The sequence below is a fragment of the Telmatherina bonti genome (assembly GCF_933228915.1).
Source record: "Telmatherina bonti genome assembly, chromosome: 14".
Lineage (NCBI taxonomy): Eukaryota > Metazoa > Chordata > Actinopteri > Atheriniformes > Telmatherinidae > Telmatherina > Telmatherina bonti.
The window spans coordinates 12,076,864-12,094,571 of record NC_136612.1 but is presented as its reverse complement, the minus strand read 5'-3'; the positions used below and the strand labels follow the sequence as shown (position 1 = coordinate 12,094,571).

The following is a 17,708-nucleotide window of genomic DNA, read 5'->3' as shown; positions in this document are numbered from 1 at the left end:
GAGGGTGCCGACTGATCTCTTGTTTTGTTTTGTTTACTGGGTTTTTCTCTGAGGTGTTTAACTCAAATAAAAGTATCTAAAATAACATAAAACGTTGACTAAGATGAACTAAAACATCACTCGTGTAACTCCATGAGTTTGGCGGAGTGATATTCAGAAATATGTTTTTGTTTAGGGTGTGTGCGTTGGCTGTGCTCGCGCGCACACGTACGGACGCCTCCCCTCGCGCTGCTGCAGGTGGGTTGACAGCTTCCTGTCATTTACCTTTTCACGGCCGCCTCGCTGACATCAGCAGCTAGGCAACAGAGGGAAGTCCTGCCACGGTGCCAGCTCTGAACACAGCCGGTGACTCCGCCAACTCTGGCACTATAAAGAGGAGGAAGAAGGAGGAAAAGTCGCCTGTTGAGGAGGGGAGGCACGTCGCCAGCTGCAGCTTCTGTCCCTGGAACAGGAAGGAAAATTTGGAGGACTGTGAACATATTTGTTGGTTCGCCGTTTTGCCAGGACCTCACAGAAGATAACAAGAGTCCAGAATCAAAAGGGAACAGAGTTGGACGTTTGTTTTCCTCCGTGTTGAAGGTAAGTTTCTGGATCCAGAGGTTTTCACACTTCCTGCATGTCTGACTGCTACTAAAACCCTTCAAACTTACAGGTTCAATTGTAGGCTGCTCATTTTTCCTCACTCTGAAGACCCATGTTTGTGTCTCGGTTTTCCTCTCAATAAGAAAACAGATGTGACAGATGCCATTTAATCAATACTGGTCATTTCCTGTAGCAGGCTCAGCAAACAGCACCAGCTGAAGGACCTGCCTGCACCACTGTTAGGCTTACACACCATAATGGCTTGATAATAACGCTGCAGTGTGCCACAAAGAAGTTCCCATTCCCATCCATCTCATCCTGCAGACTGGAAACTGGCAAGCCTCACTGGTCGCCCACTGATCACTGTTGGGGTGCCGATGTTGGACTCCTTATCAGTCATTACAGATCATAAGACACGGATCTGTTTGTGTGGTTTTGATCTCATATGTCACATAATACTATATGCTTGTTCTTTTTTTATCTCCAGGCATCCTGAGCTGCACTGTTAACATAATAACATGTGACTCGGTTTACACTGGGCTTAAACTAGCCTGGTGGCAGGGGTGAATTAGAAATGCATCATTTAAGAGTGGTTGAATCCTTGGTATGTGGTCTGTAAGTACATTAAAATGCACCGCAGGGACCCCCAGATAGTACAGGGATCATATGATAGGGGCTTTCACAACCAATGCTTTGAGAGATTATAAAGACTTGAGAGATCTGGCTTCTATGTAAGAAAACACTTCGAAGTGTGAAAGGGAGAAAAGTTGTGAAAGAGCACTGTGATATTTTTACTGCTGTCGGTATGCTGCAACGTTTCAACATCAACCAGCAAACAAGAAAGCACACGCTGCTGTCTGGATCAACCCTTAAAGTACACCACATAGTCTTAAAGTTCAAATATTTCCATCAAGCTGCTGTATATGGTGTTTAACCCCACGTAAGACTGAATCTATGGTAAGTTTTAGACATTACATGCATAACTGTAAACCAGATAAGGAGCAATTGCTACGTTTACATGGGAGTTTTAATTCCATTTTAATTCAGAATAAAAGTTAATTCTGCTTTAAACTGATGAAAAATGACCATGCAAACACTTAGTTCCTAATGCAGATTTCTATTTGGAATTAAACTTAATCCTGATGTAAGTGTCTGGTTTATTCGCATTTTAATTACGAACTATTTAATTCCTCTGTCATGTAAATCTTCATTCTGCTCTAAGTTCATTCTGGTCGTTCTGAGCATGCTCGTTACCTTGTCCTGTCCTGATGTCGTGCGTTGTTTTACCTCCCGTGTTCGCTGGTCTATCTTTCTTCTCCTTCTTAGTTGCTGCAGAAAGTGAAGTAGTATGCTGGTGTTGAGCTGCTACTTCACATTTATAATAAAACTAGCGACGAAACTGGTACTTATTTAGTTTTTACACGTTACGACTGAAAAGACGAGAAACAGGGAGCCAACTTTGTTTATTTCCTGTCCAAACAGAACCCTTCCCAACCCGGCGCTCTAAAGAGGAATTAAGTAAGGACGTGTTTCATGTAAACCCCCATTCATAATTAATATGTTCATGTAAACTCGTAGAAGAATATGATAATTCTGAATTATTCAATTCAAAATTATTAATTCCGAATTAAAAAACATCATGTAACCGTAGCCATTGACTTTCTTCTCATTGTCACACATGAATGGTAATTTTGGTGAAAGTAAGCATGTGTAGAGGCAGTACATATTATAGAACTTTTAAATTCCCATTAATGAGCCACTTCTTTTGTTTGTTCTGCATCGGCGTAGCATTGAAATGAGAGATATCTCTGTCCTGCTCTGAAACCTCCATCTGGCCATTTAAAAGCCCAGCTGTCCTAACCGCTAATGGGTCTTGCAGGCAGCTGAGTCCAGCTCTGGTCTCCACGGAGACCTGTCTCACCAGACAGAGGCAGGTCTGAGCTGCAGTAACTCCTCAGCTTTGTGTTTTAGAAAGGATAGACACAACCAGCTCTCTCTTTTTTTTATTTATTTCTTTTATACCCAGAGCTGTGCAGCCACTCTCCTCCTCCCACTGTTTGGATAACTGACAATGAAAGGCTAAGTGGCTGGTAATATCATACCTGCCTCCCCTAGGAGAGATCACACTGAGATTAATGGCTGCACTGAAGCAGATGGACGCATGGCATCGCTTTCAAGGATTTAAAGTCACAAAATTAAGTTAAAGTTGAAAAGACTTTGCAGTTTTATCTCTTCATCCTATCTGACACGCCAATGTTTGTGTGTTATTACTATTTCATGAAAACTCTTGGTTGAAAACTCAAGAGATCAAATGCCAACAAACCGTTTTCAGTGAAAGAAATGGTAATGAATGTTATCAATAAAGGAGAAATGCGCCAACACTTGTTGAATCCAGTGTGAAGCTGCAGACTTCACTCCGCTAACTTCATCCACATGCTATAAACACACAGAGACCTGCTGCAGAGCCAATGTTTGGTTTGTTGTGGGCTCCTCTACAAACATGGACTGACAGGAAGAAAAACCACTTCATCTGTGGGTTTAAATGTTTAGTCCTAAGACATGTATAAATATAATTCTTAATTTGCATGTTCAGTTTCTCATAAAACCTTTTTATGCAGCATTTCTCTCTTTTTTTTCTTCTTGTTTTCCATTTTCCTGAACAAAAGGAGTTTTAACCAGCGGGCGTCCATGAGAATGGTGGACTTAAGCCTTCCCACTAGGAATGTAAATCACCAGTTTGATAACAACACAATATTATATTGATTCAGTGAAAAATTATTCAATGGTGTTTCAGATTTCATAAATTCTTCCGCCATCTGTTTTTGATTTGACTTGATTCAGAAGCCAGTTTTCAATAAAAGGATATAAAATGTGTATATTGTCCCACAAAAAGAAACTCAAATATAATTTGACCTTTTTTCTTTTAAACAAAGGCAGGCTTAAAACCCATTTATACTCCCTTATGTACATATGTAAATGGTAACGTCGGTTTCAAACATCATACGTTGTCCGCGTACTTTTTTTTTTTTTTTTCACATTGCAATAGTTGTGAAATGAGTTCATACACTCGTGGGCAGTGCTGAGTTCGCTTTCACTTATGCATTTTGACCAAGCGGGACCCTCCGATGGTTAAAAGTGAAGCATATGTGGAAGTGCATAAAACTGCAGTTCCCCCTTCATCCACTAGGGGCTCCAAAACAGAGCCAATCCCAATAGACTCCCATGTTAAAAAGACCAACTTCACAGCAGAAATAAACATGTTTACAGCCTGGTTCAAAAAATATTTTAGATTTAATAGGTCAGGTTTACCTTCATGACGACTGTGGGGGGAGTGAATTTTTTTCTAACTCGCCCGTTTAAAAGTAATTTAATCTGGAAATTCGGCATATTTAGGGGCGTATCATTGCAAGTAAGAAGAAAGTAGGACAACTGTGGTTTTTAGCCGGTTAACAACGTGACTTAGCTTTAGCCCGCTTACCTCCGTTAACTGGTTAGCTCCTGTTAGCTCGGTTAGATCTTAGCTACAGGCAGATAGGAGTTCGCTAGATGTCAATAATCCACCATGACACTCACAGCTCCCCTCTCAGCTCCACCTCTTTGCCCATATTTGTATTTTCCGGACAAGACCACATGCATGCCCCTGTCAAGTTGGCGATGGTAGGAACCGCCCACCGAGCTTCAATTCAGCTCTTCAGAAATCTATGGGTGACGTCACGGAGGCTCCGTCCATCTTTTTATATACAGTCTATGATTTTGACACAGGTTGGTAGTGGTAAGGCACCGCTATAAAGTTGTTTCAAAATGTCCAAAAACCACCCAAGAAATTGAGGAATAAAACCACAATTTTTTTTTTAAATTTGGCGGTTTCTGCGTTGTCTTCTTCCTGTCCTTCTTCTCTGGCGCGTTCCTTTCAGTGGTTGCGTATCAGCTATACAACTCAATACGGGTGTGACTTTAACAACAACTCACGATTCAGTTCGATTCCGATTTTTAGGGTGACGATTCGATTTAGAATCTATTCTCGATCTAAACAGATGTTTGATTCATAACCATTACACTTACGTAACAAAAGGTGCTAATTTCCCAAGTAACTTAATTCTTTTATAAGCTATTATAAAAATTATAACTGAGAAATTATTCGGGCCGATTTGATTTAAATTGCGACAGGTACAAAACTTTTTCTACTCGTCATTGTTCTTAATTTAAATTAGAAAAAAACAACACAGTAGCCAGACCATCATTCTGCTGCTATAATACCTAAGAAGACAAGTAAAAAGATCAATAAAAACAGTAAAAAAAATTTAAAAAAGACAAAAAATTTATTATAGGTTATTTTTATTTATTTGAAAAAAATTTGTTTTAAACAAAAGTATCAATTTTAAAATTGTGAAACCAAAAAATCCTGATTTTTTTATTTTATTTTATTTTTTTTTTCTATACCCCACCCCTACAACTCAACACTACCCCTGACATTTCCTGTGGTATTGCTCCGTTTTCCGGCGTCACGTGATGGAAAGTGAATAACACGCATAACAGACGCAGAAGACGGATAAGCAGACAGATTCGCAGTTTCATCTGTTGTTATGCGTCGAGCATAAATGGGCATTTATATTGTTTATTGTTCATGTTTATTTCATTCAACAATGTACATAAATTACATTTAATATGTTGACATAGAGAAACAGAAACGGGAAGAAGATTACTCTTATATAACCTGCCCCTTTTCTGAACAAAACAAATAAAAAAATTCAAATTTATCCATTTTAGTTCATTATTAATTTATAGTAAAGAAGGTCACAATTTTCTGAATTTATTCTCACTTGAGGGTGTCATAGTTACACAATTACAAACTTATACAAAGTGTCTTATTTTTTAACATATCACCATAAGAATCCTAATTAGAACAAAACAAATGAAAGCATTTTCACGTGTTCCCAGTTTTACTTGTTTTAAAGTAGACTATGTAACTTCCTGACCTTTAAATGTTTCTGACTTTGTTGTGATGCCACAGTGAGATTTATTATGTACATTCCTGGAGTCGTCGTTGCCCAGCAGCTTTCCGAGGCTTAAAAACTGCCCTTAATTACTTTCTGCAGCACATCACAGGCCAGCAACTTAATATCAAAACATTGGCTGTTTTTAACGACCATAATTGATGTATCAGAGAAGATATTATTACAAAAACGATTAAAAAAAAGTAAAGAAATGAAGCCAGAAATAAGACTATTATTTGACTTTTCTGATCTGCTCCTCAAAACTCCTGTTTCTGTAGAATAAATGATTAAATATACAAAATTATTATGTTATTGTAATTGATATTTAAGATGTGTCAGCAACACCATCCTGGAGATAATATCTTGCCCATGATCCATTCAAACTGGTGCTGCTGGTCTGTGTTATCACTTAAACTTTGAAATGCAAAATTCTTTTTACTTTTATCAGCATTTGTGAGATTAGAAACTTGTTTATCTCATTTGACCAGTTGAGGGTTACATTATCATGGCATGCATGCGTAATTAAGAGACAATTAATTATATCCATTACAGTTGTGTTCCACACAGAAAAAACCCAAGACTTCTGTTTATGTGCCAACCAAGCGAGAGTAATGGTGTCAGTCTGGAAAGGTTTCTGGCTCTGGCTACACATGGGGAAGAGCTTGTTGGTTCTGCACAGTGCAGAATGACTTACAGTAAGTTATTTGGTTGCATTAGCCCTTTCATAATTACATTATGAATTAGAGGTGGTGCCACACACTCAGTAGAAATCATGCTGAACAGTATCCCTTGGTCAATATGTTTACTCATGACAATATAAGTAGGAGCTTTCATTTATAAGCCATATGGTCAACAGTGCCTTTTACTGCACCAGAAACAATGGCGACTATGTAAACACTTTTCTTATTTACACTTGTTCTGTTTATTCATGGATGGAATAAACATGTTCACATGTTCAGACCATGTGAGGTAAAGTGATACGATGAGACTATGGATAGTGGGAATATGGTTGCAGCAATGGTGGACTGGTCCATGATGGGCATCTGTGTATCTTTAAGGGGAAAAAAAGGTGACTGTGCTCCATGCAGCTGGAACAACTTTCATTCACTTTATCTTCTGCTATGGTGGGGCACCAGTTAAATAACCTACTAAGTCCCACTCTCATGCCACCTGTTTGTGGAAGAAGAAGGTCAACATGCTGGTCTCTTTGTTGTGTCATTAGAGGTAGCAGCTAAAACACAAAAATATCTCCACTGTCCATTTTCTTAATTCTATTTTTAAAAAAGTTGGAAAAAACAAAATACTTATTCTTCTTGTTATATTTTCAGCAGATTAACTGGGAGGTTTCCTATGAAGCTATGTTTTGTTGTGGTTAAATGCTTGGCAGCATCAGTTCATTAGTTGGTTGACATGTTCCAGAGTAATGTCTTGCATCATCAAGGGGTGATGTTAAGGATCAATCAGTAGACCTCTACTACTACCCTAATTAACGTGCACCAGCTGTTACTTATTGTGGCGTCCATGTAAACACTTCTGTTTCACTCTAATGATTTTACCAGTTTTACAGAACATTTGTCCAGGTTAACATAATTAATGACTAGCTATGTTAACACGGACATGGCGAGTAAGTCTAATAACATGGTAGTGCTTACAGCTAGAAGTGTCAAATTTGGGGGTGGGAAAAAGTGTCCTTTAATGTTTGAAACTAGGGGGTCTGGGTACCCTGATTTGATTAGGTGAAGCTATATTTGATCAGCTCATGGTCAAATTCTAATAACATGTTAACGCTTACAGTTAGAAGTATCAAATTTAGGGGTGGGAGGGAGTGTTTTTTTTTTTTTTTTTTTTTAAATGATTGGGTTTGGGTACCTTGACTTGATTAGGTGAGGGATTTATTGCTGTATAAGCAGGGAATGGGAACTGTAATGTGATTGGCTCCTGGTCAAATTCTAATGACCTGGTAGTTTTTAGGTCTTGAAGTAGCAAATTGGTGGGGGGGGGGGGGTAAATTGGCACATGTTTTACGCCAGATGACCTTCCTGACGCAACCCTCTGCATTTATCTGGGCTCAGAGAACAATCTTTCTTGGGGCTGCAGCAGCGTAGGGGAGCAGGACTACTCCCGCCGACCACTAGGTCAAGACAAGCGGCTATACCACCAGAGCCACTGCCACCCCTCCAATCAGGAATAGTTTAGTGAACATGATTGATACTATTGATTGAAATCATTTTTTTCAGTGCGGCTGCAAAATGTGATGTTTACTCGGAGACATTGTGGTAAATCCACAGGAGTGATCCATAATAACACCTTTATTTATCACTAGGGATGAACCGATACCGATACCAGTATTAGTATCTGCTCAATACCAAGTGTGTGTACTCATACTTTATATTAATTTAAGTGTACCGATACCACACTCGTCAAGCTAGCGCAGATGTGTTTAATGACATGCTTTGGACATGTTTTAAAAGAAATAAATGCCTTCAATATTAAAAGTGACATTTTACATTGACAGTGACATGACATGTTACACTAAAACAGAGACTCTCCCTGTTATTTAAACAAGAGCCGCACTCAATATACTTAGGCTTGTTCCATCCTCCACGAGAAGCAAGAACTGAGTTCTTGCTCTCGAGGCTGCAAGAACAAGAAAAAAATTATTTTTCGTCAGGTCCATACATACTCCATGAGAAGCACGTCTGCAGCGGGGAGGGATTTTATTCTTTTCTCCACGATAAAGCATTAAATAAATAAAAACAACAAAAGCAAATAATCTCCACAATTACAATAAACAGTTGTGATACCTTCCATATAAAAAAGAAAAGAAATTTGGAGTAGGGAGAAGAATTAATCTTATTACCCCTACCCCATCCTCTTTTCACAATGTCAGTCTTTTCTATTCTATTTTCTAACATTTCATATGTTTCTGTTTTATTGTTTGGGGTGGTGTTCTGACTAAATACAGAAACTAACAGAAAAAGTCATTTTTTCCTCTTCTGTCGTATGGAAAATGGTGTCAGGTGCCATCGGTAATATTGCTATCAAGTCTGAAAGTTTATCGTGACAACTATACTGTGAACATGGTCCCTTTTATAGACTTATAGTGGCTCTGAATGGTCATAACCTTAGCGACCCCCTTTGGGGATCCTGGATCCCAGGTTGGGAACTTTTGCACTTAGCTACCTCAGGCTTATCTAACCTACTGTAAGGGTATCCTTCTCTATCTTCTAAGCCTACACTTGCTTTTCTGTACTCACTTTGTGCAGAAGTACCTGCTTCTTGTGTATGCTGCCACATTGACCGGGGTTCCTTACTGATCCGAAGCTTTAGTATTCCTCATTTTTTGACCTATTTTTGGAAAAAGTGCTGAGTCATGACGCGAAAATGTTAATGATAACTGTTAGTTTGCAGGTCGCTGTCAACCCTTCTTGCATGGGCTTGTAAACTGCATGTGGTTAAATATTTTGATAACAATCCTCATTGTTCAACGGGTTGATTTCTTCTTCCCACTCTTTAGATGGCATCAAACGACTCGCGGCTCCAGCAGCAGCCTTCGCAGAAGGATGCGGCCGACCAGAACTTTGACTACATGTTCAAGCTGCTGATCATCGGCAACAGCAGTGTGGGGAAAACCTCCTTTCTGTTCCGCTACGCAGACGACTCCTTCACCTCCGCATTCGTCAGCACCGTTGGCATCGACTTTAAGGTCAAGACTGTCTTCAGGAACGACAAGAGGATCAAGCTGCAGATTTGGGTGAGTGCATTGGTGCATGACGCTGCATCGTCACATTGTCATTGGCAGGTAAATGGAAACCATAATCGACAGGTTTTGCTTTTTAGAGTTAATGTTTTTATTTTATATAGAAAACAGGAGATGATATGCTTGTTTCTGGAAAACTACTAGGAGATAAGTCTGCCTGTGGGTTTGGCCTTTATGCAAGTATATCTGGTTAATTGTGCAAGTGCAAGTAGCATAACTTCCTCATGTTTTCACACACATTCTTACTTCCTGCTCATACCTGGTGTCTGCTGAAAGCTCGCTCAAATGCTAGAAGGAGATGGACTGAGCTGATTATAGGAGGGGAAAGTTCACTTTTAGGTTTTCACTGTTTAAGTTTATGGTACAAAGATTAATTATAAAAAAGTTTAAGAGATTATATTTGTATTTGTATTAATCTCTTCTTGTTTTCACACCATAAAAACAGCTGCTCCAAGTGAACAGTGGAGTGAATAGTGTTGACGGTTCCTTCCGCTTGCACCTTTCACTAAATAGCCACGTGATCCATCAAGTATGTAGAAACCAGTTACAAGTTCTGTGAATGTAGGTTATGGTATTTAAACAGTAGTTTTCTAAGGCTTATAGTTTTCAGGTTTTTGTTTGAAACTAGCTAAAACATTTGCATGTTGATGTGATCTGCTGACTTCTTTTGCTTGGCTAATTTTCTTGGATTGGCGTTCTGTGAGTACAACTGCAGTGAATTAGGGTCTTAATCAATTTGACTAATATTAGATTTAATTAGACTGGGATCAAAGTTGAAATTCTCCATTTGAAGTAACCTGTAGCCTGCTGGGCAAATATATAAATTTGTCACTGATATCCTCAGTGTTACAGCCACTTCTTAAAGTGACTCCATGATTCACATTTCAGTCTAATTCATTTTAATATGCAAGTCCAGAAGGGCAAGAAATAATCAAGTATTTTTTAAAAACCCCTTCATCCATTTTGTATTGATCCTCTCAGATCAGCCTCTGCCAGATCAATCGAACAGAGAAAGCTCCGCCCTATGTCCTGCCTGCGTCTGATTGGTCAACGGCTAGGAGTAGTTATACTTATCAGTGAATGTGGGCGTTTATACATAGTTGGATCAAATGTAGCTGACTACTGGTACTCGGCTCAGCATGGCCAAACGTTTCTTAGTGTCTGAGTGTGAACCCTGTATACTTCATGCTGTTTTGGCATTTTGAATACATTTTCTTTTATCTTTGGACATATCTCCAAACATTCCCTGTTGTCAGGACTGAAGGCAGGTCAACCCTGTAGAAGACATACTCTTGTCTTCTTTAGCTGTGTGTGTATAATGTGGTTGTGCATCGTCCTATTGAAAATGCATGGGCACCCCTGGAATACATGTGGTCTTGAAGGCATTTATTGTTGCTCTAAAATCTCTCTCAAATCAGTACTGCGATAAAGAAGTATAAATGACCTTGCCGAGAGCGCGAATAGAACTTCATGCTCTCGCAGAGCCTTGGACTTGTGGCTGATTAATGTGTGGAGGCTGCTTGTCGTCTTTGGTCTGGAGCACATGGCATCCATCTGGTCCATCCCTTATGACTCAGAGCTCAGAAGTTTACAAGGTTAACATCTTTTTTGCACAGTAAAGTTTTAAGAGACATTTATGAATGTAAGAGTGCTATTATTTTTGATAAAGGTTTCATTGTTGTAATTCATTGTCCATTCAGTTATCAAAGTCATCCATTGATAACTGATGTTTTAGTGATATTCTGTACTAAAGAAGTGGAAAACCCAAATCTCTTCCAGTATTTCTTTGTACCGAATTTCAAGAATTTTTTTTTTTTTTAATATATTCAGCTCCAAGATTTATTCTTTTGTTGTTGCTGCTTTAACACCAAACCACGATTTCCTTATTATAAACAGCTGTTTAAATAGTCTGTTTGACACAGCTTCCATGTCTTGGAATTTCATTTTCCCCAGAAGCCATGCTGGTAGTAAAAAACCGATTGTTTCATATTAATTCACTCAACTCAGTTTGGATTAGGGCTGCACAATAAATCGGATTTTATTGTGATCATGATTTTGGTGGCCACAATTAAAAAAAAAACCTGATCGTCAACAATATTTACATTCAAAACGCGAGCTCTGCTGCATGCGTCTCTGATCACTCAGGTTCTCAACCAGTAGTCTGCCAACCACCAGGGGGCGAACGCATGGTTAAGGCTTCATTAAGCTGCCTAAATAGCGCACACAACTTTTACCAGCAGCCAGTTAAGTATCGTTGGATTGGTTGGACATTTGAGGTCCGCATTTCTCCTGTTGCAGGTAAAATGGATTGTTTTGATTAAACAGCTGATCGAGGTGGTAAAAAATACAAACATTTTTACAACAATGCAATAAACAAATAAAATACATGAACCCTGTTGCATGCACAACTTGCCCTGCCGCAGACAAAGTTGCTCGTTAAATATGAAATAAGCAGCTTCATTGCACATAAAGCAGACATATAATGTAGAGTTGCCAGGTAGGTTGTTTGCAAGTGGTGCATTAAAAATACATGTTTTTCCAGACACAATGAATGATTGTGATTAATAATCGTGATTACAATCGTGCTCAAAATAATCGCGATGATCATTTTGGTCATAATCGTGCAGCCCTAGTTTGGATGTTTCTTTGGGGTCTCATTTCCTTCACCTTTCCAGAAACTCATCCTACATGATTATAATGCTGTTTTTTCAGTACGGTGAAATGTATCCTTTCTTCTTTTTTTTTTCCCCACCAACAGGGACTCCTCATCGTACACTGCAAATCCTCTTGTATACGACCGTTCAAACAGATGATTCATTTGGACTAACAATCAGTGAGCCACTGTATGATAAACAAACATTGACCAAAATTAATCAGCCGCCGAGAAGCACACACCAAAACACACACAGTTAGCTGCCTGACCAAACATGACCTGCAGTGTCAGAGGTGTGTGTCACTCTACAACAGCTGTCAAAGAGCAAGAATTACCTTCCAATAAGTTTAGAGTTATAAGTTATTATGTAATTAGTGGGTTTTAAAGAAGGTGAGCACATTGTGTCGGCCCAGCCTTGACGTTGCCACTAACAGTGCAGCTGAATGACAAATAAACCTGGTATTTCCTACCCTCAGGAAGCAGGGGAAGTACCTTATCAGCAACTGACTGGGACACAATGAAGATATAATTCAGCGTTGGTGAAGCAGGAGTGGGAGCAGCAGGCACGTCTTAGCACAGTCCTCCTTCATGTGCTGTTAATGATCTACTCTAAAAACTGGTATGTCCACGTTGGCACCCATCTGCAAGAGATTTCACCAGATCCCAAACAAAGAGGACTGATGACGAGCCGACTCTACCAGCTGCTGGCCTGGCTTTGTGGATCATGGAAACAGGCTGGCCTGATAACACACCACATGGCTCTTACACAGAGAATAAGCAGAGCTCCATGCGCTACGTGTTTGCATCGCGTACTCACATTGTTTACATCACTCCTTTTTGTCTGTGGAAGTGTGTTTCCGATCTTTGAGCAAACATGCACACACCTTTTGCACACTTTGCATCCACACGCTGTATTGTGTTGTGTGGTATCCCAGGGGGATGTGCTCCACTGCTTCATGTTGGTAGCTAATATAAAGTCAGGTGACGCATATTTATGAGCAGGGGCCCAGTGACGTCTGAGTATCTGACTGTGCAGAAGCCTGATTTAAACTCTTTCCAATGTGTCATCACTCACGCACATCAGGGGTTTTTGTCTTGTCAGTTTGGGTAGTAGTCCCATCATGCTGCTAAATATTAGATACATGAACACTTTACTACAACGAAAGTAAATCTGAAAGGTTAAAGGAATAAAGCTGCAGAGGAATACTCTCCTTCTTGCCCTTCGTTTTGTGAAGCGAAGTGGAGCATTTGAGCCTACTACCCACAGCAGTCCTGGCTGTAATGGAACATCCATAACCCTCATTGGCCTCTGGTTACCTTGACAACCCACTCCTCCTCTTCAAAAACATCAGACAAACCTTGAAACACACAGGCCCCTGATGCAAATGAAAGAGTCAGACAAGGTTATCAAGTAACCACGTGGTCGGAGGAGAATAACTTTACCAGCACAGCCCACCTGGTTGATATTCAGGATTTAGTTTGGTCTTTCTGTCATATCACACAACCTCCATTTAATCAGATGTTTCTGATAAACAGATCGTTCTCTGTGTACCTATCTGCACCGGTCACACAGAAACAGCTTTGCTGTGGAAGTAACGTTTGGATGGGACCAAGGCTGTTGACAGGAATAACTGCATGAAGGTTTAACTAAACTTACTAAAATACGTACTTTTCAAATAAACCGTATTTGTTTGGTTTTAAGCAGGTATTTAAAATACAATAAGCATTGTGAATGATTTCATAAACATAGGATGTAAACAAACCCCCACTTTCCTGCTGAGGCTCAAGAAAACCGTGGTTACAGGATTCTGCGCATCGTCAGCATCACCTCGACATCAGCAGGAGCTGTGTGGGGAGGGAGGAAAGGCTCTCTGTGTGTCCAGAATGGGGACCAGGTAGCGGTGAATCTGCGCCTTCCAGACCCCAGCTCTTCAAGCAATACAGGATGCTGTCGATCCACATTTTAAAGGAGGGAGGTCTTGGGATTAGTTGACTAAAGCTTTGGACAGCGCCACAGTGAATTTTTTCTCGCATAGGAGCATTGCAAAAAAGGCAACCAATGGTTGAGATTTAGATTGTCCTCGCAAATATCAGAGAAAACTTTCTGACAACAAACAGAGAAGAAACTTGTCCAGAACACATGGCAGGCTTTGCCAGACTGACACTTCGATATATTTTAGAGCCTCTCAGTGTATGTACATGGTGCACAACCTTAAACCAAGCAAATCAACGTCTTTACCAATTTTTTTATTCCAAAATCGAACAAATATTATCCTGATGTAAGTTTTATCTTAAGTTGCTTTGGTTGTCCAGGCAGGACATGAAAAATCATCTCTTCAAGCAGTTGTTCCCTTTCATGCACGTCCAAAAGCTGTGGAAACTCCCGCCTGCCCTGTTGGGACCATGCTTGGTTTTATGCTCCATCAGCTGCTTCTTATCATAAATAGTGACTTCTGTCTGTTGAAAAACCAAAGTTAAGGTGATTACCACCATATAACCCTACTTTTTTTCCTCTTCTTTTTCAAAATAAGGGCGGATTATCCGCAGTGTGGTCTGTCTTAGACATGTTGCCTCTCGCTGGATGATTGCTGGGATAGGCTCCAGCTTCCCTGTGACCCTTAACTGGACGGAGTGGTATTGAAAATAAATGAATGAATATAAACTTGTACTGGGGCTGCACAGTGGCATTGTGGTTAGCACTTTGGCCTCACAGCAAGAAGGTCCCTGGTTCAATCCTTGGCTGGGGCGAGGTTTGGACTGTGTGGAGTTTGCATGTTCTCCCCATGTATGCATGGGTTCTCTCCGGGTACTCTGGCTTCCTCCCACCGTCCAAAGACATGCATGTTAGGTCAATTGGTTACTCTAATTTCCCCATAGGAGTGATATTGGTTGTTCGTCTCTGTGTGGCCCTGCGATGGACTGGTGAGCTGTCCAGGGTGTACTCTGCCTTTCGCCCAAAGACTGCTGGGATAGGCTCCAGCTTTCCTGCGACCCTTCAATGGATTAAGTGGTTAGGAAAATGAATGAATAAATAAACTTGTGCTAATACACGTCAACTCATCTGTGTGGACATGGCTTTAATTTGAAAATTTCCGGTGCTGTTTGGCGAACCCCAGGTCGGGAACCACTTGACTTCAAAGATGTTGTTCAACCTTTGTAGGGTGGACAGAAAATCCAATATATAGATTACATAATTGTTTTATTTAACAGAACATTTAGGCTTGATAAAACACATGTCGTCGTTATTTCTCTCTTGACTTGTCTCTCTGAAGGGGTCGCCACAGTGAGTCATGGCTCAGGTGAATTGGCACATGTTTTACACAGGATGCCCCTCCAGTTGCAACCCTCTGTATTTATCTGGGCTTGGGACCGGCCCTCAGACAACAATTGGCTCCCACTTGGGGCTGCAGCAGCTCCACCACCTGAGCCGCTGCCACCCCCCTATGGAGAGAAATTTGTGTCTTTATTATCCAATCAAAAAAGTTAGATTTGAAAGCAAAAATGATTTTTGAGAGCGAAAAAAAAAAAAAAAAAAAAAGAGAGAATCAAACTTTTTTTTTAGTGATAGAAACTAATTAGATTCACATTAAAAATATATATATATGAGAAAGCATACTTCTCCAACTTCAGTCAAAACTAATGTTTTCTTTTTTTTTTTTTTTGTCTTGTCCAGCATTTAAGCAAGCAGACTGATGTTCTGGATGCTGTGTTCTGCTGAGCAAATTTATTTTGCCAAGGGGAACTTTTGTAGATGTAATGATCCCCTTGTATTTCTTGATTCTTATTTTATTTTCTATTTGCTTTGGATAATAGTTTGTATTACAGAGTTTATGCTGCTGGACCTGACCGGAAAGGACAGGAAAGGGGTAGAAAGAGAACATAAAAGAGAACATAAAAAACAAAAAGAGATCAATGCATACACGTATATGCACATAAATACCCACCTACATATATATGTATATGCACTCGCACATACAGTATATATATATACATATATACACACACACACACACACACACACACACACACACATATACATATACATATACATACATACACACACACATATCCACACACATACATACAGACATATACATACATACATATGTATGTACACACACATACCCACCCACACACATAAATATATACACCCACACAAGCCAACTCTAGATTCATGGTCCCTGTGGAGAACAAAACCATTGACAATCAGGAGAACCAGAAACTAGCAAGTTAAATCAAAAAGACAGGTACTTGCTGTTAATGAATAAACTTGCTGGATGACACAGTGACTGTGACACATGCAGAACATTCATGCAGAACATTTAGAGTGGAACGTGTTCAGAGAAGAGTGATCATGCCAATGTGACCCTGCCTGCCTAGGGCTAGAGGCAGGCCAGGAGAAGCCAGAGACCCGGGTAACCGACAGTCACCCCCAGGCACAGACCCCAACCACCCCACTCCGGAGCCAGCCATGCATCCGCCCAGGAGGTGGCGAAGGAGGTCCCCAACCAGAGTCCCCCGCAGTCAGGGGGAACAGGCCCCAGCAGGCCCAGGCCTGCAAGGGCCGATCCCGCCGGGCACCGGCCACCCAGGGTTTACAGAGCGCAGGCACCAGGGCCCCAAGAGCCCGAGAGCAGCCCCCCGCCCCCGCAGGCAGAGGGCACAGCCCACACCGACGGAGGACCAGGATCCCCAGACCGCCACCTAGCGGCAGCCCGGTCGCACCCCAGTGTGCCAGCTGCGCTCCCCGGGTACAGGACACCACCCCCCCACCACCAAACCACACACATATACATGCATACCCTCCCTCCCCCAACACGCACTCCCCTCTCAGCCCCCATCCACACACCCCTCCGCAATCCACACACATCCCCCATCACATACACAACCCCAACCCACCTCTACTCACTCACCCATACCAAGTCACACAAACCCCAACCGCCCCCGCCCCCACACACGCTCACCCCCCGCCACCCCATCCCTCTACTTCTACCCAACCACACATGCCCCACCAAACACCCCTCCACCACCCACAGACACCCTCACTCCTCCAACACAGGCACACCACATTACATACAACCCACCCACCAACATACCCCTCCACACACACACACACACACACACACACACACACACACACACACACACACACACATCTACTCATCCGCACACATCCCTATCCCCTCACCCCCCTACCCACCTATATCCCCAACCTTAATCCCCCCCCAGCCACCGCATCATCCATCTGTAACCCCATACACCCACTCCCACACATCATCACCCCTCCATCATGTCCCATGTGAGATGCCCCAGAGGGGGCAGAGGACAGGATGGCCCCGATCAGGGCCCCCATAATTACCGCCCACCACTCCCAGCGTTCCCCCCTCCACTCCACAGATGCAGCTGACCCAGCACCCCCCCAGGGCCGGCGACAACCCTCCTACAGCCAGGCCAGCCCAGACTCAGGCCTAATGGATGGCGCTCTTCCCCCACCCGTACCCCCCCCCCCCCAGTAAAGCCCCGAGAATAGGGGCATGAGAGGACCCTATCGCCCCTGCCTCCCCCCCGCTTATGACTGATTGTGAAGTATGTATTAGTTGCAATTAAAACTGAGGGAAGTGCCACGCGGTGTTGGGAGAGGGACCACCTAAGCAGCCCCGCCCACCATACACCGCATGCTCTTCCCCCTAATCATGTGAGTTGTCAGTGTTTTGGTGTT

The 17,708-nt window shown here is 41.6% G+C and overlaps 1 protein-coding gene across 1 annotated transcript in view; it reads left to right on the top strand.

Annotated features, from left to right (window-relative positions):
• Nucleotides 1–512: 512 nt before the first annotated feature.
• Nucleotides 513–17,708, top strand: part of rab3db (RAB3D, member RAS oncogene family, b) — a 23,305-nt gene continuing 6,109 nt past the window's right edge. The window contains exons 1-2 of the mRNA XM_079252219.1: nucleotides 513–579; nucleotides 9,094–9,330. Coding sequence (XP_079108345.1) covers nucleotides 9,094–9,330 — 237 coding nt within the window. The 5' untranslated portion in view covers nucleotides 513–579. The remainder of the gene's footprint in view (nucleotides 580–9,093; nucleotides 9,331–17,708) is intronic.